This window comes from Orcinus orca, chromosome X (assembly GCF_937001465.1).
Source record: "Orcinus orca chromosome X, mOrcOrc1.1, whole genome shotgun sequence".
Classification (NCBI taxonomy): domain Eukaryota; kingdom Metazoa; phylum Chordata; class Mammalia; order Artiodactyla; family Delphinidae; genus Orcinus; species Orcinus orca.
The window spans coordinates 29,626,600-29,651,223 of NC_064580.1; the positions used below are offsets into that span (position 1 = coordinate 29,626,600).

Sequence of the window (24,624 nt, forward strand, 5' to 3'; positions counted from 1 at the left end):
TTTTTTAACATCTTTATTGGGGTATAATTGCTTTACAATGGTGTGCTAGTTTCTGCTTTATAACAAAGTGAATCAGTTACACATATACATATGTTCCCATATCTCCTCCCTCTTGCATGTGATTACAGTAGCTTTGTAGTATAGTCTGCAGTCACTGAGTCTGATTCCTCCAGCTCCGTTTTTTTCCCTAAAGACTGCTTTGGCTATTCGGGGTCTTTTGTGTCTCCATACAAATTTTAAGATTTTTTGATGTAGTTCTGTAAAAAATGCCTTTGGTAATTTGATAGGGATTGCACTGAATCTGTAGATTGCTTTGGGTAGGATAGTCATTTTCACAATATTGATTCTTCCAATCCAAGAACATGGTATATCTCTCCATCTGTTTGTATCATATTTAATTTCCTTCATCAGTGTCTTAAAGGTTTCTGCATACAGATCTCTTGTCTCCCTAGGTAGGTTTATTCCTAGGCATTTTATTCTTTTTGTTGCAATGGTAAATGGGAGTGTTTCCTTAATTTCTCTTTCAGATTTTTCATCATTAGTGTACAGGAATGCAAGAGATTTCTGTGCATTAATTTTGTATCCTGCAACTTTACCAGATTCACTGATTAGCTCTAGTAGTTTTCTGGTGGCATCCTTAGGATTCTCTATGTATAGTATCATGTCATCTGCAAACAGTAACAGCTTTACTTCTTCTTTTCCAATTTGTATTACTTTTATTTATTTTTCTTCTCTGACTGTCGTGGCTAAAACTTCCAAAACTATATTGAATAATAGTGGTGAAGAGTGGACATCCTTCTCTTGTTCCTGATCTTAGAGGAAATGCTTTCAGTTTTTCACCATTGAGAATGACGTTTGCTGTGGGTTGCTGTATATGGCCTTTATTATGTTGAGTTAGGTTCCCTCTGTGCCCACTTTCTGGAGAGTTTTTATCATAAATGGGTGTTGAATTTTGTCAACAATTTTTTTCCATCTATTGAGATGATCATATGGTGTTTCTTCTTCAATTTGTTAATATGGTGTATCACCTTGATTGATTTGTGTATATTGAAGAATCCTTGCATCCCTGGGATAAGTCCCACTTGATCATGGTGTGTGATCCTTTTAATGTGATGTTGGATTCTGCTTTACAGTATTTTGTTGAGGATTTTTGCATCTATGCTCGTCAGTGATATTGGTCTATAGTTTTCTTTCTTTGTGACATCATTGTCTGCTTTTGGTATCAGGGTGATGGTGACTTCGTAGAATGAGTTTGGGAGTGTTCCTCCCTCTGCTATATTTTGGAAGAGTTTGAGAAGGATAGGGGTTAGCTCTTCTCTAAGTGTTTGGCAGAATTCGCCTGTGAAGCCATCTGGTCCTGGGCTTTTGTTTGTTGGAAGATTTTTAATCAGTCTCAATTTCAGTGCTTGGATTGGTCTGTTTATATTTTCTATTTCTTCCTGGTTCAGTATCAGAAGGTTGTGCTTTTCTAAGAATTTGTCCATTTCTTCCAGGTTATCCATTATATTGACATACAGTTGAATGTAGTAATCTCTCATGATCTTTTGTATTTCTGCAGTGCAGTTGTTACTTCTCCTTTTTCCTTTCTAATTCTACTGATTTGAGCCTTCTCCCTCTTTTTCTTGATGAGTCTGGCTAATGGTTTATCAATTTTGTTTATCTTCTCAAAGAACCAGCTTTTAGTTTTACTGATCTTTGCTATTATTTTCCTTGTTTCTATTTCATTTATTTCTGTTCTGGTCTTTATGATTTCTTTCCTTCTACTAACTTTGGGTTTTGTTTGTTCTTCCTTCTCTAGTTCCTTTAGGTGTAAGGTTAGACTGCTGATTTGAGATTTTTCTTGTTTCTTGAGATAGTCTTGTATTGCTATAAACTTCCCTCTTAGAACTGCTTTTGTTGCATCCCATAGGTTTTGGATCGTCATGTTTTCCTTGTCATTTGTCTCTAGGTAATTTTTGATTTCCACCTTGATTTCTTCAGTGATCTCTTGGTTATTTAGTAATGTATTGTTTAGATTCCATGTGTTTGTGTTTTTTACGTGTTTTTCCCTGTAACTGATTTCTAATCTCATAGTGTTGTAGTCAGAAAAGATGTCTGATATCATTTTAATTTTCTTAAATTTACTGAGGCTTGATTTGTGATCCAAGAAGTGATCTATCCTGGAGAATGTTCCGTGCACACTTGAGAAGAAAGTGTAATCTGCTGTTTTTGGATGGAATGTCCTATAAATATCAACTAAATCTATCTGGTCTATTGTGTCATTTAACGCTTGTGTTTCCTTATTAATTTTCTGCTTGGATGATCTACCATTGGTGTAAGTTAGGTGTTAAAGTCCCCTACTATTATTGTATTACTGTCGATTTTCTCTTTCATAGCTGTTAGCAGTTGCCTTATGTATTGAGGTGCTCCTATGTTGGGTGCATATATAATTGTTATATCTTCGTCTTGGATTGATCCCTTGATCATTACGTAGTGTCCTTCCTTGTCTCTTGTAACATTCTTTATTTCAAAGTCTATTTTATCTGATATGAGTATTGCTACTGCAGCTTTCTTTTGATTTCCATTTGCACGGAATATCTTTTTCCATCCCTTCACTTTCAGTCTGTATGTGTCCCTAGGTCTGAAGTGGGTCTCTTGTAGACAGCATATATATGGGTCTTGTTTTTGTATCCATTCAGCGAGCCTGTGTCTTTTGGCTGGAGCATTTAATCCATTCATGTTTAAGGTAATTATCGATATGTGTGTTCCTATTACCATTTTCTTAATTATTATGGGTTTGTTTCTGTAGGTCCTCTTCTTTTCTTGTGTTTTCCACTTAGAGAAGTTCCTTTTGCATTTTCTGTAGAGCTGGTTTGGTGGTGCTGAATTCTCTTAGCTTTTGCTTGTCCATAAAGCTTTTGATTTCTCCGTGGAACCTGAATGAGGTCCTTGCTGGGTAGAGTATTCTTGGTTGTAGGTTCTTCCCTTTCATCACTTTGAATATGTCCTGCCACTCCCTTCTGGCTTGTAGAGTTTCTGCTGAGAGCTCAGCTGTTAACCTATGGGAGTTCTCTTGTATGCTATTTGTCATTTTTCCCTTGCTGCTTTCAATAATTTTGTCTTTAATTTTTTCCATTTTGATTACTATGTGTCTTGCCATGTTTCTCCTTGGGTTCATCCTGTATGGGACTCTCTGCACTTCCTGGATTATGGGTAGCTATTTCCTTTCCCATATTAGGAAAGTTTTCACCTATAATTTCTTCAAATATATTCTCGGGTCCTTTCTCTCTCTTCTCCTTCTGGAACCCCTACAATGAGAATGTTGTTGTGTTTAATGTTGTCCCAGAGGTCTCTTAGGCTGTCTTCATTTCTCTTCATTCTTTTTTCTTTATTCTGTTCTGCAGCAGTGAATTCCACCATTCTGTCTTCCAGGTCATTTATCCATTCTTCTGCCTCAGTTATTCTGCTACTGATTCTTTCTAGTGTAGTTTTCATTTCAGTTATTGTATTGTTCATCTCTGTTTGTTTGTTCTTTAATTCTTCTGGGTCTTTGTTAAACATTTCTCGCATCTTCTCAATCTTTGCCTCCATTCTTTCTACGAGGTCCTGGATCATCTTCACTATCATTATTCTGAGTTCTTTTTCTGGAAGGTTGCCTATCTCCACTTCATTTAGTTGTTTTTCTGGGGTTTTATCTTGTTCCTTTATCTGGTACATAGCCCTCTGCCTTTTCATCTTGTCTATCCTTTCTGTGAATGTAGTTTTTGTTCACAGGCTGCAGAATTGTAGTTCTTCTTGCTTCTGCTGTCTGCCCTCTGGTGGATGAGGCTATCTAAGAGGCCTGAGCAAGTTTTTTGATGGGAGGGACTGGTGGTGGGTACAGCTGGCTGTTGCTCTAGTTGGCAGAGCCCAGTAAAACTTTAATCCACTTGTCTGCTGATGGGTGGGGCTGGGTTCCCTCTCTGTTGGTTTTTTGGCCTGAGGCAACCCAACACTGGAACCTACCTGGGCTCTTTGGTGGGGCTAATGGAAGAATCTGGGAGGGCTCACGCCAAGGAGTACTTCCCAGAACTTCTGCTGCCAGTGACCTTGTCCTCACGTGAGACAAAGCCACCCCCCACCTCTGCAGGAGACGGTCCAACACTAGCAGGTAGGTCTGGATCAGCCTCCTGTAGGGTCACTGCTCCTTCCCCTGGGTCCCGATGCACAAACACTACTTTTTGTGTGCCCTCCAAGAGTGGCGTCTCTGTTTCCCCCAGTCCTGTCAATGTCCTGCAATCAAATCCCGCTAGCCTTCAAAGTCTAATTCTCTAGGAATTCCTCCTCCCGTTGCCAGACCCCCAGGTTGGGAAGCCTGACGTGGCACTCAGAACCTTCACTCCAGTGGGTGGACTTCTGTGGTATAAGTGTTCTCCAGTTTGCGAGTCACCCACCCAGCAGTTATAGGATTTTACTGTGATTGCGCCCCTCCTACCGTCTCATTGTGGCTTCTCCTTGGTCTTTGGATGTGGGGTATCTTTTTTGATGAGTTCCAGTGTCTTCCTGTTGACGACTGTTCAGCAGTTAGTTGACTCTCAGGCTGACTTTCACTAATCCCTTCCTTAGGCACCAAGGGCAGGGCTTATTTACAGGCTTAGGAAGGAGTCCCTTGTGTCTTCCTAGAACAAAGTTCAAACTTGCATTTGGCCCTCAAGCAGCAAGCAACCTGCTTTTAAGCCTAAGTCTGGCTTTGCTCTTATCTTCCATCCATTTCTCCATGTGCTCCAGGTGCAGACTTGGCGGCAGCCGCACACGCTCACTCTGGCCAGGGCTCACGATCCCTGCTCTCTGTTAAGCTCCTGCAGGGTCCGGGTTCAGCTGCGGTGAGCACAGTGCCAGTGGGCAGCTGCGCTCCCGGCTCATTGGCTGCGGGACTCCATACTGCTTTTTTTAAGCAGTAAAATTTCAAACAGTAAATATGCCTTTTCTGATTTAAAACATGAAAGACAAGTATATGACACTTGTATGTGACACTCTAACTTCATAGGACATTGCTATGGAATTTCTAAAGTCATTTGGGAGAGGAACTCATCCATTAACCACTAACATGGTGGTGAAATTTACACAGTGACCCAACTATATCCTCAAATGGCTTCCTGTCCCCAAACTTTCTGACTCTGAAAGTTGAATAAAGGAGTCCAATCATTTTCAGTCCAATAAGAAGGCTCACCTTATCCACAGACATCCCACGAGAGGCTTTGCACAACACGTCAGGGAAATCAAAACATTTTATATTTATTCCATTCCACTAGGTCAACCAACTTAATATAGCCACCAAAGAATTTATCTTGATAATGCCACATAATATTTGCACAAATTGTTTAATGTCATTTGATATCCAGTTGGTTTTCATGTCTTGATTTTAGTGAATGTATCTTAGCTCTTAAGAGACCTTTCTAGTCTTTGAAGATTATTCCTTTATTCAATAAAGTTTATTAACTTCATCAGATGAGTAAGAAACTATACATGTGTGCACAGCCTTATGTTTAATAATCTGCTCTAAAAGTGTATTTTCCAGGTTACTCTTCTTCAAAAGAGGATGCTTGTATGTATCCATTCTTTTGATATACCTTTAATTCTCCAAAATTTTAGACAGTAACGTTAAGAGTAACATCATTCAACAAAATAATCCAAACACTTTTTCTATGCCAGAAACTCTCACGGGTCTGTGGCCTTAGACACCTTTAATACATCTAGTTGGACTCTCAAATGTTAACTTATATAGAAGAACACATCTAAAAATGGGATTTTAATAGCTCTACCTTTTATTTGGAAAATGTTTTAATTAGAGCATCTTCTGTAAGAGCTATGGGCCTAACCAGGTTCTTTTTTTTTTTTTTTTTTTTTTTTTACTAGAAACAGCTATCTCCCTAGAACAACAGGCTTTCTTTATGTTCTATAGTCTTTTTCAGTTTCCAATGCGAAAGGCCAATAGGACCTGTGTGTCTCCAAAACACCTCCCTTATCTTGTTTTAGTTTTTGCTCAAATGCCCCCTTCTCAACATAGTTTTCCCTTGACGGCTTCATGTAAAACTGCTTCCTTCTCCACTCTATGTTTTCCTTATAGTTCTTAGCACCTTTTTCAGACTATAAAGCTTGCTTATTTATTCAGATGCTTGCTTCAAATGTAAGCTTCATAGAGGAACAATTTACGTTTTGTCCATACTTAACCTCAAAGCTTAGACTTTTGGCTGGCACCTAGTAGGCACTCAATACATATTTGTCAAATGAATGAATAAATATGGTCCTTCTATCTGGAACACTTTCCTGTTCTTTATTGTTGCCTAATTAATTTCTACTAAATCTTCAGATCTCACTTAAGGGCACTTAGGTAGGCCTTTCCTTACCTTCTAGAGAAAGGTGAGTCATCTAGTAATACATATATCTATCACACTGAACTCATCATGGCCAGAAATTTACGCTTAATTGCATTTAATTAGTGCAGGTCCAGGAGGGCAGGTGCCATGACTGTTGCCCCCACCCATCCCCACCATGGAATTCCCAGCCGCCATCCTGGCACACAGCTGCTACTCAATACATGTTTGTTGAATGAAGAATTACGGTAAAGTTTAGTATCACACACTAATTCTAGCTACCCACCAAGCCACCGCTAGCACCACTCTTCTGAACCTCAATCTGTAGCTAAACTGGCCCTTTTTCAGTCCCTTGAGGGTGCTATGCTCACTTGATACACTGTTTCCCCTTCCTGGAAACTGCATGTACCTCCACCAATCCCCTTATATACACACTTCATACAGTTCCCTCCAATGTGTCCTTTAGATCATAGTTTAAACATTACTTTACTAGGAAATCATTTCATGCCTTCAAGCTTCAGCTTAAGTCAGACTAATTTGTTGTCACAAAACTTGTTCCTTTCCTTCATAGAAATAGGTTACGTTCATTTTAAATATTTGCTCATTTTTGTAAATATCTCATTAGTGCTTATTTCCTCTGTTAGATTGCAAGTACCAAGAGAGCAACTGCCATGCCTACCATGGTGACCACGGGTGACAAGGAATCAGCACTTGAATTCAAAGAGGGAGCCTGAGAAATGGCTACCACTGTTTTGAGGTTCCAAGGAAGGCAGCATGCTCACAAATTACTCATTTCTGACCCAGGAAGGTAGAACAAATTCTCTTTTTGTTCACTGTTTTACCTCTGCTACCCAGCATAATCCCTATGACATAGTAAGAACATTACAAGTACTCATAGAAAAAAATGAAAGAGGCATGGTAATATATTCCATGACTGAAGACTCCACATAAATTATGCAACTTAGTTTTTTAGCCAAGCTATTTCTCAACAAAATTAGTTAACTGGCATCACTGCTTACAAATCAGGTTCTCTGTGTACTGATATCATAGAAACCTCTAAAGTTAAGGACAAGTTTCTGACCTGTGGTGACATTGCTGAGGGACAAGCTGAACTTCTGAGAGAATCAAATTAATTTACAAGAGACTGCACTTTTCAGAATATTATCCTTCATAAGTCATGCCATCTTTCAGAATTCCTAAGCATATGTTCTGACCTTTCTTTTTCTTCAAACCTTTTAAAAAGAAGACTTCTAGAAGTCTTTTAAAGTTAGAGAAAATCTAACTTGTAATAGAGTTCAAAGAACTAAGTCAATACATGTAAAGATATTCCATGAGGAATATTTTTAGAGTTCTAACTCAAGATGGTAAGAACATCTCTCTCTCTCTCTGTTACTGAATTAAATCAAAGACTATCTTTCCTAGTTTTCCCCTATCTGTACCTCTTTACTAAAGACAACTGGGTATCCACTTTGAGGCTCTGGTACTTCAGCAAATTGGAGAGAAATGGATTAAGGCATTGTGGTGACATGGGAGGCCATGGAGGAGAAAGAAGGTGTGGGGTGAGCATTCAACACTAACAGGTCTTCAGGAATCAGCTATGGATGACCAGACCCTGCTTCAACAAAAGCTCTAAAGCATTCCTCTCAGGTTCCTGCCAGTTTTTTTTTTTCTCCTTTTGTATTGAGTCCATATACCTTTTTCTCTTTCCTAAAATTCTTCCTATTACTTCTAATAGAATTCCTCAGGGCCCAGTATGAAACATGATAGCTCAGTCTCTGAAGCATACATGGAATTCTTGTCACATGCAGAGGATATTTGGGTTGCTGTTTAAGTGACTCCTCTAATGTGTTTATCTGTCTTTTTATTCTTTATTATTTCTTCTCTCCTCCTCTTTTTCTACCAACTTCTCTACCTCTTCTCTTTCTTTATAAAAATTAAACTAGTTAAGACAACATTATATTACTTGTAAAGAACCTAAGAAAGAATCATCAAAATTCCAAAGTCAAATGAGAGCCCAGCATTCCAGGGCAATTCCAACTAATAGTTAAATAAGGCATAGAACTCAAGCATGGATTCCTCTGGGACTGATGGAATAGGAAGAAAGAAAGGCTAAAGCGGGGGCCTTCTCACCACTTAAGTCCTTTAACTCCGCTCTTTTAGACACTAATCTAGATTGTCTAAAAGTCAGGTAACAGTAACAGAAATGAGGGTTCAAAAGAGGAAAGGGGGTTGAGGGGGAAAAGAGGAGGCTGGGAGGCTACAGTCAACACTAATTAAGGGGGGAGGCAATCATATACAAATGTGGACTGAGTTTGTGTGAACTGGGAATAGCCAATACATGTGCAGCTATCTTAGTAGATGTTTCTGCGTCAAAGAAATAAAGACATAAAATAAGGTAAAAAATGAAAGCAAATAGGATAATAAATATAGAAAAGCTTAGGGCCACCACTCTTAATTCATCCTACCTAAGATCTAGCCCAGTCACCATCTGTGAATGCTATAGACCATTTTTCAAGGTGGCCTAGTCCCACAGGCATCACCTTGGAAATAATTATATTCTAAAGCTAGTTGTATTAGGTCTTGTGCTGCCAAAGTGACTGTTTTTCAGTTGTTATTTTAACTGGAAATACTCTATGACTTAGAAAAGTCTCTGCCTTAATTTTTTTTAACCAGTCACCCTTCTAAACTCTGCCTCCCAGCCTTCTTTTATCTTTTCGGAACATTTCTAAGAAACACTGAATATTAGATTTTTACCCATCTGTAAATAGTCACAACACTATTGTATCAGAACTATGGAATTCCGTAAAATGGGTGTAGCAGTGGCCTGTAAGTCCTTTAGCCAGTCGTGTGTGTGTGTCTGTGTACAACAAATCTGATCATATATGCAATGATACATTATAATATTGGGCGTCATAAACCTTTTTAGATCTGCAATCCCTGCAATTTCATTGAAACATAAGCAATTAACATGAATCACTAGTATATATTAAGTGCTCAACTGTAGCAGTTCAACAGTTTCGTCTTTTTCATTTAATGATGGAAAGTGAGACAATATTGTTGGAGATTGGCAGTCTAAAACAGTAACCTTAGGAAACGACATTTCACTGGGATAAAAAAAAACAAAATTCACACAAAAAGAAAAAAACAGAGATAAGGCTTTTCTATAGGTTAGGTAAGAGAAACTAGGTTTAGAAAAACCTTGGGCTTATAAAGCTATTTAAACCCACGTTGATTGGATCCTCAGACGTGTTAGACTATTGGCTCCTAACTATCACAAAGGAAAGGCAAGCATGTAGTGGGTACAATGAATGCCTCAAATATAATCTGTGGTTGGGTAAATATGTGAATGTATGTGTCACATTCAGAACAATAAACTGTTGTTATTTTCCCTTAATGTTGATGTTTTGGTATATGTATATATGCTTTGCTGAAATTAAAAAAAAAACTTATAACAAAACTTTATCATTTCCAGTTAGGAAGTAAATATGAAAATATCCACATTATCCTTTATTAATATATACTAGTTATATTTCCAAGGACACAATTACTATGAGTCAGATTGAATGAGGGATTGAAAGGCTAAGTATCTCCTAAAACAAAACTTCCATGACTTAAGCATCCTGCTATGTCCTCATCGAGACTACAGCTGAAGGCTTCCAGGAAAAAATATACTGAAGGTGTTAAACTTTTTCTTATTTGACTGAATGTGATCCTTTTTGTGTTTTCTTACCTTTGTCCTCTTTTAGACTGTAGGTTTGAAGAGAGCATAAATAATATTCCTCTGACGAGTTATCTAATGCATGCTATTCAACTATAATTAAAAAACAGATCTGCATTTATGTATTTCCCCAAAGGCCAGGAAGCTAGTGTGAGCACGCAGTATATAATGAAAAGGAATTATGCACAAACATCCCACAAATGGGACATAATTTGAATTAGTTTAAATGAATACATTGCATTCTAAATATTTGTAACATACAAATTACATTTTAAATTTTCTAAATATTTTCTGAATTGCAATTAATTATTTTGAATGACATATTTAGTGTATTAAAGAAAATACTCTGACCTTAAGTTGTTTTTCCAAAGCAGCAGTTGCATGATCGCCACTAGATTCATCAACCACCACCACCATGTGCGTGAGAGAATTCACCCTGACTTGTTCCTGTTCCAGGTCTTCTTGAAGCACCTGAAAGATAAGTGTTTTTAAAAAGGAAATTAAAATAATAGTCTCCTGCTCTGTATGCCAGAAACATTTCTTCCCAAATGAGTGTGATTTATTTCTGCCATGCTTTGGGTAATACAGTTTTTTATTAGACTGGAATCATTTCAAGCAAATTTTTTGCTATGGTGCTCAGCAAAATTTGCACGTTTTTGTCAATTGAATGTGAAAGTATATAGAGAAAAAGCATCTGTTGAGAAAGGCATACTAAGATATGCTGCCCGTTACCCCACTTCCTCTCACTTTTTCAAGGACTTTTCTCCTAAAATACCTGGCCGCCTCAAGCATCTGCAATTCCTCCTTCTCTACAGTTCTCCATTATCAACCAAAACAAAACAAACTCTTGACCCAAAAAACCCCTCCCGCTACTGCCTCATTATGTGTCCCTCTTCACTAAAAAATGTTTTGTTTTCTACATTACTCTTTCTATTTCCTTACCCTACTATTGTCCCTTTACCCACTATCCCATTAAAACATCTCTTGTAAAGTGTGCCATCAACCTCCAGGTTCCCAAATCCAATAGCCATTTTTTGATAGCATCTTACTTGACATTTTGATTACTAACCTAATTAACCACTCCTTCATTCTTGATCCTCTCTTCTCTCTTCCTGAGCTTCATGTACCACCCTTGCCTGATTATCCTCCTACCTCACTAAGAGCTGCTTTTTAGCTCCTTTGCTGGTTGGTTCCTTCTACTCTGCTCAACTATAAATCAGATGACATTCCTCTGGATAAAAACCAATGGAGCCCCATCACACTAAGAGGAAAAATCCAAATCCTTGAACCTGAAATCCTTGTATGATCTAGCACCTTCCTGCCTCTCTAATCTAACTGCATACCATTCTTGCCCTCTGACACTATGTTTCAGTCATACTTGTCTTCTCTCTCTTCCACACTGTGTCAAGCTATTTGCTCTACCCCAATTGCTCTTCCTCTGTATGTTTAAATAATCTCTCATTCTTATCATTCAGGACTCAGTTTAAGTGTCACCTGCACAGAGAGGCTTTTCATGAAGAAGCTATCTAAATTTGCTTCTTAGTTACTATTTCTATAACTTTTTAAACATAACATTTTCACACTCAGATTTTTCTTATGTATTAGTTTAGTCATTTGTTGTTTGTCTTTACTTACTGGAACATAAGATCCACTGAAACAGAGATGCGCCCTGTCCTTCTCACTAGATATTCCAAGCAACTAAAGATAAACAAACTCTTGTTAAATGAATAGCACCATGTGGAGGGGTGAGGGCAATATTCACAGGTGAGTTTGACCCTTCCTGACTGCATAAAGATTACAATCTAATGGGTGAGATTCTTTTTTTTAAGTGTAATTACAATTATACTATCAAGCACATATAACCCGAAACAGTATTCCAATCTTTTAAAAATCACAGTGTATAGATTTTTTGTAAAGATAAACAGGGATAAACAGAGGAATAAACAGACAGTAAACAGGAGGACTAAACAGAGGAGGCTGCTCTAGATCCAAGACACCCTGCTTGGGAGATCCAGTTCCTCCAGGACCTTATCACACTACACTAATTATTACCTGGAAATCCCTAAATGAGTATGCAAAATTCCTGGTCATCTAGTCTGCCTCTTAGAACATGTTATTATATAATACAAGAATGAAGAAGCAGGTTTGGGACAAAGCCTGTTACTTTCTAGAAAACCTGGAATCCCTACTTATGAAACAATGATGCCTGGCACCTATCAGACTAGCTCTTAGTTATTCGAACCCTATGGCGGGCGTAAGGGAACCTATTAGAATTAGCTACATCACAAACTCAAATGTTTGAGCATTTTTATCCTAGGACTTTTATTTTTCAAGTCTCAACATTTTAGAGCACTATATAAAATCACTTACTTTTACTTCCTCTCTCCAGACTTTCACAGTACATTTTCAAGTGAAGCAATTTAAAATAAAATGACTATGCACCTATTTTGTGTGTGGAGTCTATACTGCCTATCACACCTTTGACATTCCAGAGCTTACACTGGTTAATAAAACTCTTTCTGCCATGAGGCTCAAAATGGAAACATTAACATTCAGAGTTGCCCTTGAAAGTCATGTTAAGTCTGTGCTTTCTGAGTTATATAAGCTAGGACTGGGAACATTTCAAATATGTCAGCAGGAATTTTAAAAATAATAATTAAAATAATATCCTGGTGTCCAATATACCATAAATTGGTTTAATTTGGCCAATTCCTTTTTCCTATCACTCAAGTATGAGAGTATATTTAATTACATATATTAAAGACAATTAGGAAATAATGCTATACTATTCACATTTTTTACATTTTTATTGTTTTCATATTTTTTAGTAAAGGAAACAGAAAATCATTGTTTGAGCCATGAGGTACTTATTTTGAAACTCAGGTTGCATCTTTCTAAAGCATATGTGATCAAATATACTAGTTATTTTCTCCAGTACTTAGATTTCTGATTTTGTTTTGCTTATCTATTTGTTCTATAATCAGAAATTATATTCTTGCCATAGTGATCAAGGGTTTACATGTTATGCTTTTGCTGACGTGCTAACACAAAGTACCACTAAAGCTAGTTGTGAGTTAACAGCTTTAAAATCAAACATGAGAACCATCTGAACTTACACTCAGTAGAGGTAAATAAAGGAACATGGGAAAGGTTCTCAACAGTAGATGAAAATCTCGAAGAATGCATAGCACTGCAGTAAATTAGCAATATACTCTATTTGATTTAAGTCATTTCCAGTATCTCCTTTTCTCTTCTATGACTTTTTCAAATTATATCATTTCTTCTACTCCTAATCAGGGATTAAAACAGAAAAGCTTAAACTGACCTTTCTAAGCATACTCAATAGCTGCAAGACAGAGCTATTGTAACACTGTAATCAGTTCCTATTTTCCCAGACCTCAGCTCCAAAAATAAATATTAATGAATATCACGGTATTAGCTAATCCCCTTATTATTTGCAAAAGACAAAAGACTATAAAATATCCAACGTCCAGAATTCATTTTTTTTTAATGAAGTTGATTCTTAGAATTAGCAAAAATGCCATCCAGAAAATGGTTAGTTTAAAAAGTTAAAACTTTCTGTCAACCTATGTATCCATGAATAAGGGCCTTGATCATTGGTATAGAGTACACTCTCCTGCTTCCCTCTTTGAGAAAACATGGATTCTCAAGGCAACTAATTTTTAAAGTACATTAAAGTTTTAAAAGCTATTTTACAATTAATTTTTAATTAAATATTTACTTCTTATGGATTTGAATTTCTCATAGCGGGATTTATACAATGGAGGTTTACAGTTGATTTGCTAATTAAACTGAAATATGAGCCAAATTATTCCAAATACAGATGTATCCCCAGAGAAATACACTAAAATTTTTGCCTATCAGAAGAGAATGTCTTCAGGTTAAAATACTGTAACATATGATTGTTAAAGTCTGTTTTTCTTTATTAAAAGAATATAAATTATTTACACAGAGATACCTACTAGGTATTTTATTATGTATTTCTTTTCAGTATTTTTCTTAGAGTAATGCATTTGTTACACTTATCAAATTTAAAGAAAATCTGTCATGCTCCTAATTAAATTTCTATACCATTATTAGATACAAATGTCAGCAATGTTTGTTTTCTAATGTCAACTAACAATCCTTTTTTTCCTTATGACAAGAAAAAAGGCCAACAGTGAAATTTAACATTAAAAATGCTTAGATTTGACCAACTTAGATTTTGTTATACCTCTGTATAACAAATAATTCTATTTCTTACAAATTATTCTCTAGTTAAAGAATCTGACCAAATTTGTTGTTCCCTTAGTACATATTCACATCTTATGATTTAAATATGACTTTTCTCTATTTCCTTCAAATGTTTCAGTGGTACCGAATTCTTGCTCTGACCCATGACAAGTTGGTCTTCAAAATCTGGCTTAGGACAACCACTGAAGAGTCACTTCAATATTTACTTCAGACTTACGCTATTTTATCCTTTCTTAGCACACATGTGAAATACTGTTTGGAAAATAAAGGCATGGAAATATGTAAGGCTAGGGAATTATTAGATTTGACACTTAGAGGTGAAGAACAAAAATTAATAGAAAGGTAGAGTAACAGAAAACAAAAACAAGGTTGGATCTCCAGTAAGTTCTATAGGAGGTTATACAATACTTCCCTTGGTCAGAGTATATGCTCAACAACATGAAACAGGAAAGGACTGTTGTTGCCTATATGCATAGTTTATTACTACTTCTACTTCAGTGATTAACCAACAGGAAATTACCAACACTTGCAGGTCCTACACACACACACACACACACAAACACCCCCCCCCAGAAACAACACAGATCATGGGTTATGCATGGATTCTAAGGCCATCTACTCCCACATATCACTTTAAGTTAATATAATTAAAATATGCTTAGTAAACTATTAAGTTTAAGTGATTTATAGTTTTTAGCTTAGCCAAATAAATGTACACAAAAGGAAAGACTGATGAGAACAAAACTTGAATTGAATATAAAATGTGCAAAAATCTTAAGAAACCAGAAGAGTTTCTACAAACATGGGATAAGTCTAACACTTAGGAAAGTACTATCTTAGAAAATCCAGCTCAGGAACCAAAAAATCCCTAGATACTCATGAACAATTAGCTAATGCAATACATCTGGATGTGAATAGATTTTATTTTCAAATAAAAGCATCCCAGGCAAATCAGAAAACTTTATGATTTCTTAGGAAATGATAGGGGGGTAGGCAGTATATCATTCTCGTTACTTTTTCTCTTATGGTCATTTTTACGTCCTTATTTCCATCACCTCTGCACTGGGCTGGGCTCTGTATTCCTTATTCTATCTATTCCCTGAATGAAATGATCTGGAAATTACTTGCCATTTTATTTTCAGTCCAATATTCACTTTACTAAGCCTGACTGGTCACAGTACTGTCTACTTCCCCATGAGGATCTATTTATAGTATGTACTTTTGTTATAAATTTGCTAAATATTTTAAATAGGCTTCCTCAACAGGCTCTCCTAGAAGAGCTTTTATTTTGATACCCACTTACTTAAACATTCTTGCATAGTTATCTTAGTCTTTATAGCAAACCCATTTTTTTAACCTTTTTGTTAAAAATAAATGTTTATGTTTCTTCTAAATCCTAAGCTACCAAAGAGGGGGGCCCTAAAGACCATTTCTATGATGTTTTAAAGATTTAAAAAGCACCCAATGCTTACCAATCCCAGGAAGGGGGCTCAGTAAATGTGGAAAACTGTTTTAAAAACAGAGCTGACCATTAATGTACCCCTACATCTTTCCAAATATAAGTAGAAAAGGACATAGTATGGATGACAGAGTGACAAAAATATGTGCATGTTTAAAGGTGTGGGATCTAACATCAGATTTTCTGAGTTTGATTCCTGCATGTATTGCTAACCAGCTATGTGACCTTGTGAAAGTTTCCAACCATGCCAAGCCTCAGCTTCCTAATTTTCAAAACTGGGATAGGGCTTCCCTGGTGGCGCAGTGGTTGGGAGTCCGCCTGCTGATGCAGGGGACACGGGTTCGTGCCCCGGTCCGGGAGGATCCCACATGCCGCGGAGTGGTTGGGCCCGTGGGCCATGGCCACTGGGCCTGCACGTCCGGAGCCTGTGCTCCGCGGCGGGAGAGGCCACAACAGTGAGGGGCCCGCGTACAGCAAAAAAAAAAAAAAACTGGGATAATAAGAGTACCTACTTCGTTAGATGGTTAGGAAGAATGAATAAGCTACAACTGGTTAGCACCTTGCCTGGTACACAATAAATACTAACAGCTAGTTAGTTCTAAAAACTCATATGTAGGCACATTCAGAACAAAGACTTTAAACCATACTGCAAGAACCCAATATTCACTTAATTTACCCTCATCTTATTCACGCTGCCATCATCCTCCAATAAGCATTCTATGTACAGAAATAGAATGTGGTTTTGGAAATCCAGGAAAAGAAGGGCTGAAGTTACAGTAAAGCTTTAGGATCTGAAGAAATATATAATACATTTTAAATCCTTAAATAAGACTTTAACTTCCAAATTATTTACATGAGATTAACAACAGTAGCTTTAAACTAACTGATCAAGTGGTCTCATACGTTGCTGAAAAATTACCATGGTCAGACGAGCTATTTCATGGAGTGAGGAAATATTTCATGAGTGACAGATCCTAATCATTGAATAACAGCCCTCAATTCTCCTAACTTTCCTCCTCCCTCTAAAGTCCATGCATGCATGCATCTATCCATACATCCTACATACAGTTATACCATTGAAATCAGAAATTAAAGTGAACACCAAGAAAATCTAATATATAATTACAAAACGTCATTAGCCTGAAAATAATTCTTGAAAAAGAAGAGAACAGGATTATTAGGAGAGAGGGCTAGGGTAGAAGGTTTCAAGTGTACCACAGAGGAAGTTATCTGCATTGACTGGCTAGTATGTAGATGTAACATTCAATTCTACTGATTATCTTCCAGTTCAAACATTACCACCATTCTCATGATGAGCCCATTTTCTTCAATATTCCCTTTCTAGTCCCTTTTTCCCTAATTTTAAAGAAAGAGCTTCAGAATTAATGTTGAAAAATCACTTCCTTAAGCATCTTGACTCTGAGCATTTCATACACAGCCACTACTAATGTGTTCTCTTTCCCTACTGCGTATTCTAAGTTTGAGGACTTGTATGCACCCAGTCTCTCCATCTTTTCCATCTAGATATTCCCAAGCCTGAGGGACCGAGTGCCATACTTCTCTAATCTCTTTGCTACTCTCTGCATTTGCTCTAGCCTCTACGATCGCCACTGCAATCAAAGTTACTGGAATCTCAGAACAGACGAAAAGAGTCTGGGTTCAAAGGCAGACAGGTCAAGACGACAAGCTCAAGTCTACGAAGTACTATTTAAGTTACCTTAGGCAACTCAACCTCTCTGAATACATTTATTTATCCACAAATTAGGGATTTAAATCCCTCCAGGACAGGTTTAGTACTGGAGTGAAATGAGATAGTACATTAGAATCAGAGACTGCAGTACTTAGTAGAATTGACAGGTAGTGAAGTAATGCTTATTTTCTTCTATTTCTGACATCATCGCCTTATCATTTTGTTCTTACACTAAGATGCATGGAAATAGCTCCTCTGGGCATCAGTATTTATTCCCAATACCCTTGATAATTATATTATGTATCTTTAATTACTAAATATTCTCAGTGTGCTGAAACTACAGAACATCATGTAAAAATATGTGCTTCAGTAGTTTTCTCATTCTCACTAGATATGACCTAGATCTTTGTTAATGGAATATTAAATATTATCCAGTATAAATTATCTGAAAAATGTAGTTCCACTGAGTAACAGAGTATTACCAGTTGTACTACTAGAAATCATTCTGTTCATAACAGAAATATTAAACATAACATGATAGTATACTGTAGTTAACAATTTTATATTCCTTAGAAATATACATAATGAAATATTCAACATTACTTTTATATGAAATTAGATTTATGGTCATGCATTTTGTTATAAGATACATGAACTTATTTTTCAAGAAAAAATATTTTCTTAAAATTCATATTATCATATCAGTTGTGGCTTTCTTGTGAAGAATTTTCCCCTAAAATGCATCCTAAAATGTTTTATATACTTAAATAATTCCTTTACATTATTAATGTTGCATTACCTATGGAAGGGAACTGAAATTAATTTGTATTGGTTCAGGAAAATAAAGATACTTTAGCTGAGACCAACTCGATTAAGTGAGAGATAGGGTCTTTTTCTTCCCTTCTTGCTTTACCCTCCCCAGAGGGCAGAAACTTCTAATAAATAAGCATTATAGGAGAAATTAAGTATAAAAAATAAACTGGGTATCTCTAAGATGAGGGGGTCTTGGATAATTACACTTTGGTAGATGCACTGATGTACTTTAAAACAGGGCTGGGGCTTCCCTGGTGGCGCAGTGGTTGGGAGTCCGCCTGCCGGTGCAAGGGACACGGGTTCGTGCCCCGGTCCGGGAGGATCCCACATGCCGCGGAGCGGCTGGGCCTGTGAGCCATGGCCGCTGAGCCTGCGCGCCCGGAGCCTGTGCTCCACGGCGGGAGAGGCCGCAGCGGTGAGAGGCCCGCTTACCGCAAAAAAAAAAAACAAAAAAAACAGGGCTGTAACATTTTGAGCCATGTTACTGAATCAGTGCTCAGTAGTTTCTAATTAGTCACCTGTTAGCTGGAATCAGTTGATCTGTGAAAATAAGGACATGGGTATGGATTGCATTATTATTTTTTAATTAAATTAATGGCACTATCTATTATGAGAAGTTATCCTTGGAATTGCTGCTTTTTTATAGTATGTTGATGGGAAATTAGATGTCTTCTCAACTAGATTAAAAAAAATAAAACTGAGTATCATGCATACACTACTCTGTAGACCATAAAGCGTAATGTTGTCCCTTTTTACATTAACTTGCCACTTCTTTATGCCAAAAGAATTTTATTACCATACAAATCAACTTTGCTTGAGTAAAAGTCATGTCTTATATAATAACAGCTAAGATAATTTATATAATTCTGGGCATCAAGTATTATTCTAAGTGCTTTTATGCAATTATGTAGTATATATTTTTTATCAACCCTATAAGATAGGTATCATCATCATCATCATCACCACCCTGATTTCATACTTGGGGAAACTGAGGCACAAAATGCTTAAGTAACTTTTGCAAAGTCATTCAGCTCACAAGTGATAGAGCTATAATTTGAACCTAGGCAGTCTGGCTTCAGAATCTGTGATATACTGCCTCTCATATAAGAGATATTAATATAGCTCATATAAGCATAAGAGATAGATACATGTTTCTTATAACTCATAAGGCACATGAATAGAAACTTAAAAACTCCTGTGTATGCGTTTGTGTGTGTACTCAGTCGAGTATCAGGTTTTACCCCTCTAGTGATACCTGAATTCAACCTATTACATTTGAAAAACTACTATCACAACGCTTGCTTTAAAAAACACACACACAATAGTTAGGTCCTCCTATATGCTCTTACTGTTTGAAAATAATGTTAACATTGGTATGTCTTAGTGATAAATGCTAATCACAAAATTGTGTTTAATATAAGGTTTTGAGTATTAACAGGAAGTTCAAGTTACTTTTATCTAAATGGCTTAGTTTCTTTATATACTACATTTTTTTCTTACTTTTCTCTCATGAATCTTTCCTATTTGGATATTCTCTCTTGAAACCTGTTCATCATAATGCTGTCTATTGATATGATCATGCCATCTCCCACCTAGAGGATGCATGCTTTTCTCCCATGGTTCTTATTCACTGCCCCTTGAAGGTCAAGTAAGGTCCATATGGAAACCAAAGAAAGAGACAGAATAACATTTCTGGGCCTTCTCTCTCCTTTCTAAGTAAAAATCTCGGAAGAAAGGTTACATTGTAAGCCCAGCTTAACGGGGCAAGAAAGACCTGATCAAGCCTAAGACTGAGGCCATAAGGGCAAAAAAGAGTCCTTATAATTCATAGGAAGTTCAACCTAACTCACAAGTTCAACTTAACTCACACAAATTTAAAAACAAAGCTGTAGGATTACAGACACTATAGTTTCTTTGGCTGGTCCACTGTGCACATATTCCTCATGAACTGGCCATGTGTGGTAGGTAGCCAGTTGAGGATTTGATTCCATTGAATGGTTTTCCTTTTCCGCATAACCAAGGCTCACATGCTTGATTTCTACAGACAAACACAAGTATGACTGCTGGTAGCATCTTCTGTGACATTTATAAAAAGACGCCAGGGTTATAACCATTAAGATATTTGAACAGAGAATGAAACAGGGAGAGAGGAATGAAAAAAAGCCAAAGTTAGTGAGAGGGCACCAGAAATAATATCTCCATGTAAGTTGCTTTAAAGATGTGTTCCTGGGGCTTCCCTGGTGGCGCAGTGGTTGAGAGTCTGCCTGCCGATGCAGGGGACGCGGGTTTGTGCCCCGGTCCGGGAAGATCCCACATGCCGCGGAGCGGCTGGGCCCGTGAGCCATGGCCGCTGAGCCTGCGCGCCCGGAGCCTGTGCTCCGCAACGGGAGAGGCCACAGCAGTGAGAGGCCCGCGTACCGCAAAAAAAAAAAAAAAAAAAAAGATGTGTTCCTTCTTCACCTATATGAGTTGTTTTCTTGACCCAACTCACAAATTTTATTTTACTGTTTATTTAAATGGTAAGTTTCATGTCTCTGTCAGAGTGGAAGCAATGATGAAGCTTCTGTATGTGACAGAAGTAGTCAGAACCATTTAAAGCATTTGATCCAAAAACCATTTACTGAGCATCAGTTATGTGCTAAATACTTGGCTAGACATTGGGGAAACACATAAGAGGCCACTCTGGTTCTCTGGCTGTAGCATAGTATATATGTATATTTTTTTTTTTACCAATTATATTGTTTACCTTTACTGCCATAGCCATCAAACATTCATTAAGCAGTTACGCGGGGAAAAACTAGGAAATAAAATGGAATTTCATAGCAGTAACTAATAACATGTACTTTTAATCTTGCTAAAGATGTAAGAGAGCTTATTAGTCACTAAAAGCACTACTTGATTCTATGGCATTCTCAGGCTTTTCAGAATCACTCATGCTCCTCCCAATTACTGCATTTCTATCTTAGTATTGCCTATTTTTTAAAAATCCAACTTTGGCCTCCCAATTGCCCAGTCTCAGAAACTATTATTTTGAACTCTGTGATAATTCCCTAAATCTAGTCTCTTTGGTTCTGCTGTTGATTTTCAAAACATTTTTTAAACAATTTTCATTGACATTGCTTTGATTCAGACTCTATATACTTTATGCAGTATCTTCCTAACATATTCTGGCCTCCTGTTCATCTGTGCTCTAGTTTATCTTACAAGATACGTCTTCCTAAAATATAAGATAAACTTTCCCAAATTGCCACTCTCCTCAGTTTCACTTATCATCAGTAATGGACCCCTATTGCCCACAGACTAGCTCCAAATGCTTGTCTTCAGATCAAGACCCTCCATGATCAGGCTGTGGTCCTCCAGCAGTGAGCAGAGTGCAGCACATAACCTAGGCAAGTGACATACCTTCTATTGCCCCATCTCATTTCCTTTGCCCAACAAATCACTGTTTCTAACATTCTCAAGCCATCTGACATATTATGCCTTGTATAATGGTCACTTGTTTTCTGTGTCATTATCTGATGTACTAGCATGTGAGCTTCTGGAGGAAGATTCCATATACAGTAGATCTCTGTATTCTTCACAGCAGCTATTTTGCTTTAATAAGTGTTTGTTCAGTGATATGGAATAAAATTCAACGGAATGAAATGAAATGTCAAATCCTTTGGCAGGATTACACCTAAATCTTCCCATTACATAACTATCTAGATCATTTTAAAGGTCACCAGAAGAAGATATTTCACAATCTTGGCAATCCAAATGTTTGTGATTAACTAAGCTCCAAGGAAAGGATAGGTGACTGAGCTTCTAAGAGGTCATTTAATTTGTATTAATCAGTACTTAACAAAGACCATTTACTGAAGTCGTAACATAGTGCACATGTCACGATGATACCTGCAAATTCTAACTTGTATGGTAAGGATTTTGTTGATGTTGTTACTGAGTCAGTGTAACTAGTAACAAAAGTCTAAACCTCTCATAAGAACTGGTAACAGCTAGTAAACTAAGCTTTAAACCTCATGTCAGTGTGACTGTGCTACAAGACAAGATTCCCGAGTCAATTATTTTCTTTTTGATTAAAATACCCTCCAAAATAGCAAACTGCTTTCCCATTAATGAAAGTTCAAGCCCCCATAAGACTTTTATTGTCCTCAATAATATTGTCACTCCTTCTAGGGAAATCCTTTCGTTCCTTATCAACATCACTAATAAAATCTTTCTCTTAAGACAGAAATAACCAACCAGAATTATTTCTGACGTGCTCCTTCACAAGAATATTGAGAGCTTCAATTTGTTCACTCCCAAGAGAATCACTTTTGGGTGACTCAGATCTAAAGTAAACCTCTAAATTCTTTCCCCAAAGCAATAGCTATGAAGAATGACTGGTCTCTTCCAAATTTTGCAGCAAATTGAACTTTTTCCAGTTACCCCGAGTTAACAGTCTGGCTAGATTTAATAGTAACCACCAATATAGGATCGATCGTTTTACCTTGCCTAATTGGCAGATTCAGTAAAAGTGACTTATTTCCATGGCATTTTACAGTGGTTCAATTTCTAGCCTGCCTTGTAATAAAATGCTGTTGAAATGAAGATAGCAAAGGATGCTGCCACAGAACAGAGAGAAGCATATCTGTAATACGCATGGTGTACTTGCAAGATATGCCCTCCAACTGAGAGAGACAGAGAAAGAGACAGAGAGTGCGCGAGAGGGCACGCACACGCCAGACTCCTCTGACCCGAGCAGAATTTAAATCCATTCCCAGAAACAAAACCTGAATCTCTTCTTTAATTCTGTCATCTGTAATCATCTCTTAAAAAAATAAAGAGGATGTACTGTCTAGGATATGAAGCTAAAAAAACTAAATGTTATATTAGGTGGGAAGCAGGGAAATGCAGCAGGGTGCAGTTACTTTATGACTACTCCAAGGTTACTGATGTATTTCATTGTCAGAATGAGAAATTTTCTTATTTTCATTCACTAACAATCCTTGGGAAGAAATGCTGCAAAGTAAATCAGTGATTATTTAAATAAGGCTTTAGTTTGAATTCAGTTACCTAAAGAAAGAACATTTATCCCTTCTTCTGTTTTATGAAGCTTGGAAAGATTAACAAAAAAAAATTTACTCCTTGTATACTTCTAAGAAAACATACATGTTTCCCATTTAAATAAATTCAACTCCTTTATAAATTGTTTGATTTTGTCAAAAAATTTTCTTCTCATTGTAATTACTTCAAGTAACAAAAGAGAATTATCAACTGTCAGGCTTTCTCTTAGCTATGTAATATGTTTTTCCATTGTCTTAATTTTATTAAAAAAATAATATATTGTGAGGTGGGTTTAAACAGTTAAAGGTGGAAGATGGCCTCGCTTTCTGTGTCAGCAAACCAATTCCTTCTGCTTTTCCTTACACACTTATATGAATAAATCCTAGATGTAAATGATTACATAATCAACTTGCATATAGTTCTGTTGCTTTCTTTTTGTTTGAAATTATGCTCTTCAAAGCAATTTCATATTCATCAGAAAAGGCACATTTTCAAGTATTGGACAACTACTCAAATTTTATTACAATATTAGTCAGATACTTTCCATTCCATTCATTCTAAATCTTCCAGAGCAAAGTGCAAAACCTTTCAGGTAATTGGCAGAATATGAAGACCCTAGACAGCCTAACCTCAATGCTCTGTTCCTGGTTTCCAGATGAGACCTTTACTCGTAGCTGCCCTAAGTCATTTACCCTTATGGCTACCCTACCATTCTCTGCCACTTCTCTCCTTCTCTTCCTGGCTTCCTCCTTAGACTCCAGGTATCCAATGCTGACATCCATCCCTCTGATGTTCAATGTTACAGCCTGTAGTCTTGTCCTTGCCTGAAATGCTTCACATTCTAAAACTAATCGGAACATTAAAACCATGACTGGAAGGAACACTAAAAATCAAGTGGCTCAACACTTTTATTTCCAAAGTGAAAATATGGAGAACCTGAGAGATTCAATAATTTCTGAAAATTACATATTTAGTTAATGGTAAGCTGGGATAGTACTCTGGCTTCCCAGGCAAGAAGGCTGTCTTAGGTTGAGTTTGTTCCTAAACAGACCCTAAGCCAAATATTTGGGTACAAATAGTTTATCTGAGAAGTCATCTCAAGAGACATCATGGGCGGGTAGAACTGTGAGATAGTTTACCCCATGGACATCTGGGGCCCAGTCTTGCTGGGAAACCTCTGAGAAACTGGGAATTGAGAGATACCTTGGAATCATCCCACCACTGGGCAAGGATTCTAGGGTACTTATCCATCATTTCCCATCCCTCCTTGGTTAATGGCAGCTCTGGCAGCACTAACTACTTTTTGCCCATGTTC

The 24,624-nt window shown here is 37.1% G+C and overlaps 1 protein-coding gene across 1 annotated transcript in view; it reads right to left on the bottom strand.

Annotated features, from left to right (window-relative positions):
* Positions 1-24,624, bottom strand: part of DMD (dystrophin) — a 2,251,544-nt gene that overhangs the window by 1,502,287 nt on the left and 724,633 nt on the right. The window contains exon 13 of the mRNA XM_049704774.1: positions 10,402-10,521. Within this exon, the coding sequence (XP_049560731.1) occupies positions 10,402-10,521 (120 nt within the window). The remainder of the gene's footprint in view (positions 1-10,401; positions 10,522-24,624) is intronic.